The sequence below is a fragment of the Monodelphis domestica genome, chromosome 6, assembly GCF_027887165.1.
Source record: "Monodelphis domestica isolate mMonDom1 chromosome 6, mMonDom1.pri, whole genome shotgun sequence".
Taxonomy (NCBI): domain Eukaryota; kingdom Metazoa; phylum Chordata; class Mammalia; order Didelphimorphia; family Didelphidae; genus Monodelphis; species Monodelphis domestica.
The window spans coordinates 994,926-1,009,685 of NC_077232.1; the positions used below are offsets into that span (position 1 = coordinate 994,926).

General features: G+C 54.3%; 1 protein-coding gene across 1 annotated transcript in view; it reads left to right on the top strand.

Moving 5' to 3' along the window:
• The window catches only part of MUC5B (mucin 5B, oligomeric mucus/gel-forming), a 43,207-nt gene that overhangs the window by 22,538 nt on the left and 5,909 nt on the right, over positions 1 to 14,760 (top strand). Inside the window, exons 28-33 of the mRNA XM_056803556.1 lie at positions 789 to 933; positions 1,293 to 1,336; positions 1,424 to 1,624; positions 2,931 to 11,531; positions 11,780 to 11,961; positions 14,128 to 14,305. Coding sequence (XP_056659534.1) covers positions 789 to 933; positions 1,293 to 1,336; positions 1,424 to 1,624; positions 2,931 to 11,531; positions 11,780 to 11,961; positions 14,128 to 14,305 — 9,351 coding nt within the window. The remainder of the gene's footprint in view (positions 1 to 788; positions 934 to 1,292; positions 1,337 to 1,423; positions 1,625 to 2,930; positions 11,532 to 11,779; positions 11,962 to 14,127; positions 14,306 to 14,760) is intronic.

Below are 14,760 nucleotides of genomic sequence, written 5' to 3' on the forward strand. Positions count from 1 at the left end.
TCCACCCAGTACTAGGGAATGAGAGGCTGGGGCTTTAGGAGGATCTTGTGCCTCATTGAGAGAGCTCAGGGGAAATGGCCCCCTTGAGAGCTGGGCTTTTCCCCCCAAGGGACAGGTGCCAAGTCCCACCCAGAGCACAAAGGATGGGCAAGGCCAAGATCTCGGGGCTGGGGCAACCGGGAGCAGCTGCTCTTACTCCTGGCTTTGCCACCAGCACTCTGCTGTGCGATTTTTAGACAAGTCTGTTCCCTCCTCGGGGCCTCCCTTTCCTCATCTGTGAAAAAGAGAGCTGGACCTGGAGGCTTCCTGAGGAATGTTCAGTGGCCTCCCTCGGCCAGACCCGGGCTTGGTGAAGGGCCTCAGAATCATGGACTCTCCTCAGCCTGTCCCTGACTGCAAGTCTCAGCCCCAACTTCCTAACGGCCTCTGGGGGGCCACTGAGATTTGGCCTCAGGGCCTCGGGCTGGGGAGGGACCACCATATGGCCCTTCAGGATGGCTTCCGTTAGGGACATCAAGATCACAGGGGGTTTCTCTCTCCCTCATTGTTCCTGGTTCTGCCCTGAGACCCGACAGAACCAGCCCGAGGCCTCCTCCCCTGACAATGCTTGAGGCCGGTTCTCCTGCCCCAACCCAGCCCCAACTTTCTCTTCCCAGTCTAAACAGCCACAGCTTTGGACCTTTGAGACCCTTTGCTATCTTAGGAGAGAGGGCGCTGTCTGTCCTGCATCTTCCTCTTCCCTGGGCAGGGGACCTCTCTGAAGCTTTGTTCCTCTCTGCCCACCCTAGGCTGCTACCCAAACTGCCCCGCTGAGAAACCTTTCTTCAGTGAAGACGAGATGAAGTGTGTGGACCAGTGTGGCTGTTATGATGAGGATGGCAACTATTACAAAGTGGGAGACCGAGTCACGAGTCTAGCTAATTGCCAGAGCTGGTATGTGAGAAGGGCTGCCTGCCCTTGCTTTGGGCATGGGGAGGAAAGTGCCCAGAGTGGTCCCTGAATTCCCCACAAGGTCCAGTGAAGTGATTCCATCCAATTCCCCCACCATTTATTAACACCTCCCGGGTAGGGTGCCACCAGGAGGGAGAGATTGGGGGCAGTCCTGAAGGTGGTGCCTGAGCAACATACAGTGGAGAGTGCGTGGGTTCTGAGATGGGAAGGGGAAAAGGGAAATGAATGTATTCAGGGCCCAGCTGAGAGTTTCCTGGCAAAGAGGTGATGTATCATTGGTCTTCATCCTCGTGGGTCCTCTTCCATGCCCCACATCTTCTCCCCTCTCCTCTCTCTCCTAGTAACTGCACTACGAGCGGCATACAATGTGTCCAGGACCAGAATGGTGAGTAAGAGACCCAGATGCCTGGGCACAGGGACTTGGCTCAGTTGCAGGGCTCAGATAATGCCATTTGGTCTCCTGTCTTTCCAGAGTGCACCTGCTTGTATGAGGGTCACACGTACCATTTCCACGAGGTCATCTACAACACCACTGATGGCCTGGGGGCCTGCCTCATTGCCATCTGTGGAGATAATGGAGAGATCAAGCGAATGTCTGAAGACTGCCCGGTGACACCCTCCACCACCGTGCCATTCACCTTCACTACCAGTGGCGTACCACGGTCCACCGCAGGTAATATCTGGGGCCAGATGGACGGTGGAGCATGCATCCTCCCAGGGCTACCATCATTTGGGACAAGAATGGTTAAAAATAAATAGTAATAATGAATACAACAAATTAATGAGAATTATAACAATGGGGTCCTGCCCAAAAGCCAAGATTACGACCCAGCAGAGCCACAACACCCACATTTATTCATTCAGTCAAGTATTTGGAGATGTTCAGAGCAGGGAATAAACATTTTCTTTTTGACTTGGATGTTTAAGACTTCAGAATTCCAGAATGAGAATGCTGGGAGGGCCCTTGAAGACTGCCTAATCTAGCCACCTAATCTTTTTCTCTAAATCCTTACTTTCTTATACGATAGAAGGGTATGGGCTAGGCAAATAGGTTAAGTGACTTGCCCAGGGTCACACAACTAGGAAGTCTCTAAGGTTAGATTTGAACCCAGGCCCACTGTAGCTACTTCCCCTTACAGAGAGAGGAGAAGGATTCCTCTGAATGAGAGCTAGTGATGAGCAGAGGGCGGGTCAGATGCTGGGTCTCTTAGCTGCCAGCCAGCAGCTCTGACCCCCATGAGGACTTATTGCATTCTCTCCCTGGTCCTCTGGGTCCTGTTGGCAGCTTCCCAAGAGCCCCAGAATGCTCAGAACTCCTAGCTAGGGCCTCACGGGCCCCCCAAATTGTTTCATGTGCACATTAGTCCTCTGGAGAAAGTGCCTTAGAGTCCTCCAGTCAGAGATCTCTGGGGTCATCACCAGGAAAGTCAGTGGCCAACGCCCCCAGGGGAAGCTCTGTTGTGCCAACAGGATGGCAGTTGGGTGGGGGTGATAATCTCTCTGAAGAGGCCACATGGTAGAGGCCCTGAATCTGTCTCAGACTTGATATTTCCTAGAAGTCTAACTGGAGGCCATTAAAGGGAGCAGTGGAGCTTTCCATAAGCACCCTATTGATGGGATCTCATGATTTTCACAAAATACCCATAAGGTAGAGGATATTCTCATCCCACATACAAATGAAGAAACTGAGGCTGAAGCAGATTAAAATGACTGGCCCCCAGCTATATAGGAAATAAATGCCAGAGGTGAGATTCAAGCCCAGGGCTCCCTGTCTCCAAATCCATGGTCTTTGTCATTAGTGCTGACATCCTTTCCTCTGTCTGGTCTCCTTTAGGAGCCACCATTCCTTTGAATGATGCTGTTGTGAGGAGAGCCCTTGGTCCTGTAGAAACAGGTGCCCTGTTGGCATTAATCCCAAGGACTGTGCTCCCCAGGAGACCAGGTCCACAAGGGATCTCCTTTTCTGTCTCCCTGTTTAGGGCCCACACCCACCATCTCAGCCACTTCCACTGTGTGTGTACGAGAAGCCTGTGAGTGGTCTGACTGGTATGACAGCAGCACGCCGGAATCAGGGCTGACAAGTGGGGACTTTGACACATTTGAAAACCTACAGCTAAGCGGATACCAAGTCTGCCCTGCTGCCCGTGATGTAGAGTGTAGGGCCCGGGCATTTCCTGGCATGTCACTAGAAGAAGTGGGACAGAAGGTGGAGTGCAGCCGGTCCCGTGGGCTGCTATGCTACAATGTAGAACAGGACCCACCCTTGTGCCATGACTATGAGATCCGGATGTTGTGCTGCCGCTACGTGCCCTGTGAAGGGTCCACAGCCTTGATGACCAGTCCATCAGTCACAAAATCCACAACCACAGCTGCACCTTCTACAGCCTTGACCTCACGGATATGGTCCACCCCCACTGGGGCCAATACTACTAGTGTGGCCTGCCAGCCTCGGTGTGAATGGTCTGAGTGGTTTGATACGGATTACCCCAAGTCAGGAGCATTTGGGGGGGACATAGAGACATATGACAAGATCAGGAGCACAGGGAAAACCTTCTGCCAGAAACCCCTGGAAATCCAATGCCAGGCAGAGAACTTCCCTAACATTCCTATTGAGAAATTAGGACAGGTTGTCTTTTGTGATGTTCACTATGGCCTCATCTGCAATAATAAAGAACAACCAGGATTGTTCAAAATATGCCAAAACTACAAGATCAGGGTTCTGTGTTGTGATGACAGCCATTGCATTGGAAAGACTTCAGCCACCCCACCAGCACCCACACCACAACTGACCACCAGCCTGGGGACTGGCACCACAGCACAACTACCCCTCACTACCATACCTCTAGTGACAGAGAGCAGCCCAGCCACCACTGCAACCCAACAGTCCACAGGTTCACCTCCAAGCCCAACAAGAACCACGACCACTGCATCGCCATCAACATCTACTTCAGCTCCCCCAACTCCCAACACTGCCATCGGCAGCACAGCAAGGACCTCACGAGTGCCAGTATCAACTTCCGTGGCTACCACGACCAAGATGGTGGTGACAACAGCAACTTCTCCCAGCCCAACGCAGACCACGGTCAAGGCAAGTTCTCCCCACATCCATTTATCTACAGAAGCAACACAAAGAACACAGAGGACTCCCAAGACTCCATCATTAGCTACCACAAGCCTGGGAACAGAGAGCAGCCCAGCCACCACTGCAACCCAACAGTCCACAGGTTCACCTCCAAGCCCAACAAGAACCACGACCACTGCATCGCCATCAATGTCTACTTCAGCTCCCCCAACTCCCAACACTGCCATCGGCAGCACAGCAAGGACCTCACGAGTGCCAGTATCAACTTCCGTGGCTACAACGACCAAGATGGTGGTGACAACAGCAACTTCTCCCAGCCCAACGCAGACCACGGTCAAGGCAAGTTCTCCCCACATCCATTTATCTACAGAAGCAACACAGACAACACAGAGAACACCCCAGACGCCCAAGACTCCATCATTAGCTACCACAAGCCTGGGAACAGAGAGCAGCCCAGCCACCACTGCAACCCAACAGTCCACAGGTTCACCTCCAAGCCCAACAAGAACCACGACCACTGCATCGCCATCAACATCTACTTCAGCTCCCCCAACTCCCAACACTGCCATCGGCAGCACAGCAAGGACCACACGAGTGCCAGTATCAACTTCCGTGGCTACAACGACCAAGATGGTGGTGACAACAGCAACTTCTCCCAGCCCAACGCAGACCACGGTCAAGGCAAGTTCTCCCCACATCCATTTATCTACAGAAGCAACACAGACAACACAGAGAACACCCCAGACGCCCAAGACTCCATCATTAGCTACCACAAGCCTGGGAACAGAGAGCAGCCCAGCCACCACTGCAACCCAACAGTCCACAGGTTCACCTCCAAGCCCAACAAGAACCACGACCACTGCATCGCCATCAACATCTACTTCAGCTCCCCCAACTCCCAACACTGCCATCGGCAGCACAGCAAGGACCACACGAGTACCAGTATCAACTTCCGTGGCTACAACGACCAAGATGGTGGTGACAACAGCAACTTCTCCCAGCCCAACACAGACCACAGTCAAGGCAAGTTCTCCCCGCATCCATTTATCTACAGAAGCAACACGGACAACACAAAGAACACAGAGGACTCCCAAGACTCCATCATTAGCTACCACAAGCCTGGGAACAGAGAGCAGCCCAGCCACCACTGCAACCCAACAGTCCACAGGTTCACCTCCAAGCCCAACAAGAACCACGACCACTGCATCGCCATCAACATCTACTTCAGCTCCCCCAACTCCCAACACTGCCATCGGCAGCACAGCAAGGACCTCACGAGTGCCAGTATCAACTTCCGTGGCTACAACGACCAAGATGGTGGTGACAACAGCAACTTCTCCCAGCCCAACGCAGACCACGGTCAAGGCAAGTTCTCCCCACATCCATTTATCTACAGAAGCAACATGGACAACAAAGCGTCAGTCTACATACTCAGAGATCTCGATAGCCCCAATGCGACTGAGCACAACTTTGGGGCCACAGACTACTACACCAGGTCCTCTTGGCCCCACATCTACATTCATAACCACCTCACCAAGGCCACTCCCACAGGTCACAACCCGAGGCTCTACTCCCTGTCAACCAAAGTGTGAGTGGACAGAATGGTTTGATATGGACTTCCCAACTTCTGGAATCAAAGGGGGAGACATTGAAACATATGAAAACATCAGGAAGGCAGGAGGAAATATTTGTCAAGAGCCCAAAAAACTTGAGTGTCGAGCTGAAAATTACTCTGAGGTAAGCATTGACCAGATCGGACAGGTTGTGCAATGCAACCCCAAATTTGGGCTGATCTGCAGAAATGAGGATCAAAAGGGGAAATTCAATATGTGCTTTAATTACAACATCCGTGTGTTGTGCTGTGATGACTACACAAACTGCACTGCCACAGTAACAGGGCAAACAACGCAAACAAGCTTCCCTTCCTCACCGACCTCCAAGACAATAGAGCCAACACAGACTCCATCGACAACACTGAGCACCTCCTCTTCAACACTGACGACATCTACAAAGCCCATTTGGACTCCCCAAAGGGTTTCTGTGCCAGGCAGGAACATAACCCATACTTCCTCAGGACCTCAGGGCACAACTTTGAAATTTACTAGTTCCAAGCCCTTGTCAGCCCCAATCTTAACAAAAAATAGTCCCCTGACCTCTGGTCAATCCACAACAACAAGAACCTCCCCATCTCCGACAAGCGCAGCGTCCACGGAATCGGCAACCTGGACGACATCCTCCACCAGCATCACAACCGTGTCTGCCGGCTCCACGTCCTCGGGCACCTCCTCTCTCGCCCCAAATGTGAAGACGGCGGGCACCAAGCCAACACAACTCACACCGGGCAGGACCAAGGAAGCTACCAGCTCGGTGACACCCTCCAACCCATCACCTACTGGCCCTACAGCAACAACCCCTGCAGGAACCTCCCCTCTGGGGTCCACCACAGCAGGACCAAGCACCTTGTCACCATCACACTCCACTGGGGTCACCACACTGACAAAGACGACTCCCGGGTCCCTGGGTACAGCCGCCAGCATGGTGACAACAACCCCAGAGTGCCGGCCCAGGTGTGTGTGGACGGACTGGTTTGACCACAGCTACCCCATCCCCGGAGAAGATGGCGGAGACTTTGAGACCTACGACAACCTCCGGGCCGCAGGGGAAACCATCTGCGAGGAGCCTCAGGCCATCCAGTGCCGGGCAGAGAAGTACTCGAGTACCCCCCTCAGTCAAGTGAAACAGGTTGTGCAGTGCAACGTCAGTTTTGGTCTGATCTGCAGAAACCGGGACCAGGATGGACTCACCAAGTACTGCCTGAACTATCACTTCCGGGTGCTCTGCTGTGATGACTACAGTCACTGCGCAACCACGCCATCGACACCGCTTACCACCATGTCTACCACGTCCCCAACAGGCTCGACCTTAACCTCACTCGAAGCATCATCTTCCATCCCCGCCACGAGTACCCTCAAACCTTCCACACAAGCCACGTCTTATGCCACTGGCACCAGCCAGGAAGTTACCTCAGCTTATCCCGTGCCTACTCTGACTTCCAGGAAGACTTCCCCTGGGCTCGTGCTCACCACACACACTACTTCTGAGTCTCCAGGGACCCGCTCTCTGTCCTCAACCATGACTGGAGGAGCCACACTCTCGCTGTCTCCCGTCCCCAGCAGCACAGTCACCCACACCGCGCCTACGTCTACAGGGCTGACCTCTTCAAAGGGGCCCTCCACCCATTCAGCGTTCAGCAGTCCAGCCCCGGCATCCACCACCTGTACACCCATCTGCACTTGGACGGACTGGCTTGACCACAGCTACCCCATCCCTGGAGAAGATGGCGGAGACTTTGAGACCTACGCCAACCTCCGGGCCGCAGGGGAAACCATCTGCGAGGAGCCTCAGGCCATCCAGTGTCGGGCAGAGAAGTTCATGGACAAGCCCATCGGTGAAGTGGGACAAGTGGTAAAATGTCACGTGGGCACTGGACTGGTCTGCAATAACCAAGACCAGACTGGAAGGTTTAAAATGTGCCTCAATTACCACGTCAGGGTGCTCTGCTGCGATTACACCCATTGCCCTACAACAGCCAGATCAACAACCACACCTTACATTAGTACTCTGTCTACTGCGGAAACCCCGCCTGGGACCACCCCGCTGTTATCCACCCCCTTCACCATCACCACCACCACCACTGGCGGCGGTGTGCCCACGGGCAGCACGATGCCCACCACGGGCTGTGTGCCCCGGTGTCGGTGGACAGATTGGTTTGACACTGACAAACCCCAACCAGGCAGGTTTGGGGGGGATATTGAGACTTATTACAGCATCATGGACGCCGGGGGCAACATCTGTCTGGAGCCCATAGCCATCGAGTGCCAGTCACTGCTCCATCCAGACTTGCCACTTGAGCAGCTCAGGCAGGTGGTGCGATGCAACGTCGATTATGGCTTAATCTGCAGAAACAGTCAACAGAAGGCTCCTCAGACAACCTGCCTCAACTACCAAATCCGAGTGTTGTGCTGTGACGACTACAGTCACTGTGGGACAACCGCATCTCTGACAAGCGCAGCGTCCACGGAATCGGCAACCTGGACGACATCCTCCACCAGCATCACAACCGTGTCTGCCGGCTCCACGTCCTCGGGCACCTCCTCTCACGCCCCAAATGTGAAGACAGCGGGCACCAAGCCAACACAACTCACACCGGGCAGGACCGAGGAAGCTACCAGCTCGGTGACACCCTCCAACCCATCACCTACTGGCCCTACAGCAACAACCTCTGCAGGAACCTCCCCTCTGGGGTCCACCACAGCAGGACCAAGCACCTTGTCACCATCACACTCCACTGGGGTCACCACACTGACAAAGACGACTCCCGGGTCCCTGGGTACAGCCGCCAGCATGGTGACAACAACCCCAGAGTGCCGGCCCAGGTGTGTGTGGACGGACTGGTTTGACCACAGCTACCCCATCCCCGGAGAAGATGGCGGAGACTTTGAGACCTACGACAACCTCCGGGCCGCAGGGGAAACCATCTGCGAGGAGCCTCAGGCCATCCAGTGCCGGGCAGAGAAGTACTCGAGTACCCCCCTCAGTCAAGTGAAACAGGTTGTGCAGTGCAACGTCAGTTTTGGTCTGATCTGCAGAAACCGGGACCAGGATGGACTCACCAAGTACTGCCTGAACTATCACTTCCGGGTGCTCTGCTGTGATGACTACAGTCACTGCGCAACCACGCCATCGACACCGCTTACCACCATGTCTACCACGTCCCCAACAGGCTCGACCTTAACCTCACTCGAAGCATCATCTTCCATCCCCGCCACGAGTACCCTCAAACCTTCCACACAAGCCACGTCTTATGCCACTGGCACCAGCCAGGAAGTTACCTCAGCTTATCCCGTGCCTACTCTGACTTCCAGGAAGACTTCCCCTGGGCTCGTGCTCACCACACACACTACTTCTGAGTCTCCAGGGACCCGCTCTCTGTCCTCAACCATGACTGGAGGAGCCACACTCTCGCTGTCTCCCGTCCCCAGCAGCACAGTCACCCACACCGCGCCTACGTCTACAGGGCTGACCTCTTCAAAGGGGCCCTCCACCCATTCAGCGTTCAGCAGTCCAGCCCCGGCATCCACCACCTGTACACCCATCTGCACTTGGACGGACTGGCTTGACCACAGCTACCCCATCCCTGGAGAAGATGGCGGAGACTTTGAGACCTACGCCAACCTCCGGGCCGCAGGGGAAACCATCTGCGAGGAGCCTCAGGCCATCCAGTGTCGGGCAGAGAAGTTCATGGACAAGCCCATCGGTGAAGTGGGACAAGTGGTAAAATGTCACGTGGGCACTGGACTGGTCTGCAATAACCAAGACCAGACTGGAAGGTTTAAAATGTGCCTCAATTACCACGTCAGGGTGCTCTGCTGCGATTACACCCATTGCCCTACAACAGCCAGATCAACAACCACACCTTACATTAGTACTCTGTCTACTGCGGAAACCCCGCCTGGGACCACCCCGCTGTTATCCACCCCCTTCACCATCACCACCACCACCACTGGCGGCGGTGTGCCCACGGGCAGCACGATGCCCACCACGGGCTGTGTGCCCCGGTGTCGGTGGACAGATTGGTTTGACACTGACAAACCCCAACCAGGCAGGTTTGGGGGGGATATTGAGACTTATTACAGCATCATGGACGCCGGGGGCAACATCTGTCTGGAGCCCATAGCCATCGAGTGCCAGTCACTGCTCCATCCAGACCTGCCACTTGAGCAGCTCAGGCAGGTGGTGCGATGCAACGTCGATTATGGCTTAATCTGCAGAAACAGTCAACAGAAGGCTCCTCAGACAACCTGCCTCAACTACCAAATCCGAGTGTTGTGCTGTGACGACTACAGTCACTGTGGGACAACCGCATCTCTGACAAGCGCAGCGTCCATGGAATCGGCAACCTGGACGACATCCTCCACCAGCATCACAACCGTGTCTGCCGGCTCCACGTCCTCGGGCACCTCCTCTCTCGCCCCAAATGTGAAGACAGCGGGCACCAAGCCAACACAACTCACACCGGGCAGGACCGAGGAAGCTACCAGCTCGGTGACACCCTCCAACCCATCACCTACTGGCCCTACAGCAACAACCTCTGCAGGAACCTCCCCTCTGGGGTCCACCACAGCAGGACCAAGCACCTTGTCACCATCACACTCCACTGGGGTCACCACACTGACAAAGACGACTCCCGGGTCACTGGGTACAGCCGCCAGCATGGTGACAACAACCCCAGAGTGCCGGCCCAGGTGTGTGTGGACGGACTGGTTTGACCACAGCTACCCCATCCCCGGAGAAGATGGCGGAGACTTTGAGACCTACGACAACCTCCGGGCCGCAGGGGAAACCATCTGCGAGGAGCCTCAGGCCATCCAGTGCCAGGCAGAGAAGTACTCGAGTACCCCCCTCAGTCAAGTGAAACAGGTTGTGCAGTGCAACGTCAGTTTTGGTCTGATCTGCAGAAACCGGGACCAGGATGGACTCACCAAGTACTGCCTGAACTATCACTTCCGGGTGCTCTGCTGTGATGACTACAGTCACTGCGCAACCACGCCATCGACACCGCTTACCACCATGTCTACCACGTCCCCAACAGGCTCGACCTTAACCTCACTCGAAGCATCATCTTCCATCCCCGCCACGAGTACCCTCAAACCTTCCACACAAGCCACGTCTTATGCCACTGGCACCAGCCAGGAAGTTACCTCAGCTCATCCCGTGCCTACTCTGACTTCCAGGAAGACTTCCCCTGGGCTCGTGCTCACCACACACACTACTTCTGAGTCTCCAGGGACCCGCTCTCTGTCCTCAACCATGACTGGAGGAGCCACACTCTCGCTGTCTCCCGTCCCCAGCAGCACAGTCACCCACACCGCGCCTACGTCTACAGGGCTGACTTCTTCAAAGGGGCCCTCCACCCATTCAGCGTTCAGCAGTCCAGCCCCGGCATCCACCACCTGTACACCCATCTGCACTTGGACGGACTGGCTTGACCACAGCTACCCCATCCCTGGAGAAGATGGCGGAGACTTTGAGACCTACGCCAACCTCCGGGCCGCAGGGGAAACCATCTGCGAGGAGCCTCAGGCCATCCAGTGCCGGGCAGAGAAGTACTCGAGTACCCCCCTCAGTCAAGTGAAACAGGTTGTGCAGTGCAACGTCAGTTTTGGTCTGATCTGCAGAAACCGGGACCAGGATGGACTCACCAAGTACTGCCTGAACTATCACCTCCGGGTGCTCTGCTGTGATGACTACAGTCACTGCGCAACCACGCCACCAAGCGTCTCCACTGCCTCTGTGACCATCCCTACTCTGCAGACATCCTCCATCTCGTCCTTTCCCACGTCTGTCTCCGTGCCTCCTGGGCCACAGACATCCCCAGTGCCCTCAACCCTCACACCTCCGTGCTTCTGCCTCGTGTCAGGTGACCTGTTTTCTCCCGGTGAGTAGAATTCTCATTTTTACCTCGAGCAAATTCCATCCTGCCACTAGTTCCGATTTCTTTGAAATCCATTTGTTGGGGAAGTTCTCAGAGCCAAGTGAATGTTTCCTCCACACCCATTGGCGTGCCCAATGCTTCTCATAGCCCGTTTCTTGCCTTCTCCCTTCGTGGTGCCTCCTAAGGTTCTAGGACACACAAGGGGCCTCAACACAGACGAGGAACTTCTCAGATTCCTTTGCTTTTCACAGGTGACGTGATCTACAACAGGACAGACAAAGCAGGCTGTAGTTTTTTTGCCATTTGCAACCAACAATGTGAAATAGAGAGATTTAATGGGCCGTGTCCAACTCCAACACCATCTGTACCCTCCTCCGCTGTTCCACAAAGCACTCCTCCTCCAGGCTGCTATGATGTCCACCCGCCAAGACAGGTGACCGACACACACATCGTCTGGGCCCCTCCAAAGCGGGCCGGCTTTCTTCCTGTGGGAAACAGGCATGACTCAGGGATGGAGAGACGGAGGGATGGCCGGGCAAACGGGTGGAGCAATCAACGCATGTCTAAATGGATCCAGGGAATGAATGGATGGATGGATGGATGGATGGGTGGATGAATGCATGGATAGATGGGTGGATGGGTGGATGGATGGATGGATGGATGGGTGGATGGATGGATGGGTGGATGGATGGATGGATGGATGGGTGGGTGGGTGGATGAATGCATGGATAGATGGGTGGATGGATGGATGGATGGGTGGGTGGATGAATGCATGGATAGATGGGTGGATGGGTGGATGGATGGATGGATGGGTGGGTGGATGGATGGATGGATAGATGGGTGGATGAATGCATGGATAGATGGGTGGATGGGTGGATGGATGGATGGATGGGTGGGTGGATGAATGCATGGATAGATGGGTGGATGGGTGGATGGATGGATGGATGGGTGGGTGGATGGATGGATGGATGGGTGGATAGATGGATGGATGGGTGGGTGGATGAATGCATGGATAGATGGGTGGATGGGTCGATGGATGGATGGATGGGTGGATGGATGGATGGATGGATGGGTGGATAGATGGATGGATGGGTGGGTGGATGAATGCATGGATAGATGGGTGGATGGGTGGATGGATGGATGGATGGGTGGGTGGATGAATGCATGGATAGATGGGTGGATGGGTGGATGGATGGATGGATGGGTGGGTGGATGAATGCATGGATAGATGGGTGGATGGATGGATGGATGGGTGGGTGGATGGATGGATGGGTGGGTGGATGAATGCATGGATAGATGGGTGGATGGGTGGATGGATGGATGGATGGGTGGGTGGATGGATGGATGGGTGGATGGGTGGGTGGGCGGGTGGACAGATTGCAGGAATGCACAAGGCATCGAGCATTTGAATTGAAGTCCAGAAGCCCTGAGTTTGAATCTGACTTCAAACAGATACTAGCTCTATGACCCTGGGCAAGATTCAGTGTCTCTCAGGCTCAGCTTCCTGTTCTGCAAAACAGAGATAATAACCATACGTGTCTCACAAGGTTGTTGTGAAGACTGAAAGGCGCCATACAGAAGAGGTCTTTGCAAATCTTAAAGCTGGCTGTTAAATTAGATAAACTCAATCAATCAGTGAATCAATGAAGGCTTAAAGCTGGCTGTTAAATAAATGCTGGCTATTGTATTATTGTTATTCATTCCTAGACAGGACAAATGGTAGATGGATGAATGGATGGAAATCCAGATAGATGGATGGATTGCTGCTGGGTTCTATATTTTCCTTCGTGACCTATTTTTCTCTCAACTCTTCGCAGTCTAGTTTTGAAATTCTACTCCTAGGCTGAACTTGTCCCCTCTAAAGTCATGAGCGGTCTCTTTCATATGCAATCAACTGGCTTTTCCTCCATTTTCATCCTTTTTGACATCTCTGCAGCTTGTGGTCCTGTCGACCACCCAGACCCTCGCATCTTCTTTCCTCCCCTGGCTTCAGAGGGATCACACGCTGGCAATTCTCATCTCACCTCTCCAACAGCTTCTTCTTTGTTGTTTTGCTGCTTTGTCCCTTTTGCAGTCCCTTCATGTTGGGATTCCCAAAGGGGTCCATCTGGGACTCGCTTCTCTTCTGTCTCTAGACACCAGCCTTGAACCCAATACCTACATGGATCATGGGGATAGAACTGGAGGCGGGGTGGCGGGGCACATAACCCACAAGTCATTTCTCTGAGCATTTCCAGGAGCAGTCTCCTTCCTCGCTATGTGCTCCACCCTTTGCTTACAGCCAAAATGAGTTTATGCTCTGGCAGCAGAGGTGATGGGCAAAGGAGCTGAGGATGGGCTTGAGAGATGTGCAGGAATGTCTGGGTAAGAAGGTCCCAGTGGCTGATCTCCCAGATGGAGAGCATGGCAGGAGAGGGGCTCCCAATGCCCATAGCTAGGGGCAGTCACCTCCATATACAGTTGGAAAAAGCCAGGGTGGGGGGGGGTAGGGGGGGCAGCCTAGCCCTGGGGCTGGGGAGATCCAAGAGCCCTGGAGGAACTTTCTCCTTGGCCCCAACCAGACCAATATCTGTTCTCAATGTCGATGTATTCCTCACAGCCTGGAGAGCAGTGGACCAGTAACTGCCAAGACTGCGTCTGTGACAACAGCTCCCTCACGGTGCAATGTAGACCCGTGCAGTGCCAGGAGCCCACGCCACCCCCCAACTGCCAGAAGGGCTTCACCATTGTCTACCAACCTCGGGCAGACAATGCCTGCTGCATGGAGGCACACTGCGGTAAGTACTGCCAGGACTCACCTCCCTGGGCCTCATTCTCTCACCTCTAAAATGAGGAGGCTGGCCTAGATGAGCTCTGAGCAGCTCCTAGGATCTCTCCAAGAGAGGGTCACTATGTTCCTTGAGGGCAAGGGCCATTGTGTTCTCTCTTTCTGCCCCTGGATCTCCAGCACATAGTAGGAACTTCAAAAATGCCTGCAGGGTTGGGGCTCAAAGACGTAGTCAGACAGCTGTTCAAAAGCTTGTGATGGGGAGGGAGTTCAGCTCAGGACACAGCAGAAATGAGAGACATGGACATACAGAAGCCCAAGAAGGAGTCAGACAGCAAATAGATTGGTTTGGCTGAGGGAGGCCACATCGTGGAAGGCTTTAAATGCCAGATAGGGAGTTGGACTTCCCCTCAAGGAGCACAAACCATGTGCGTGGCAAAATGCCAAAGGGAGGAAGGTCTTGCC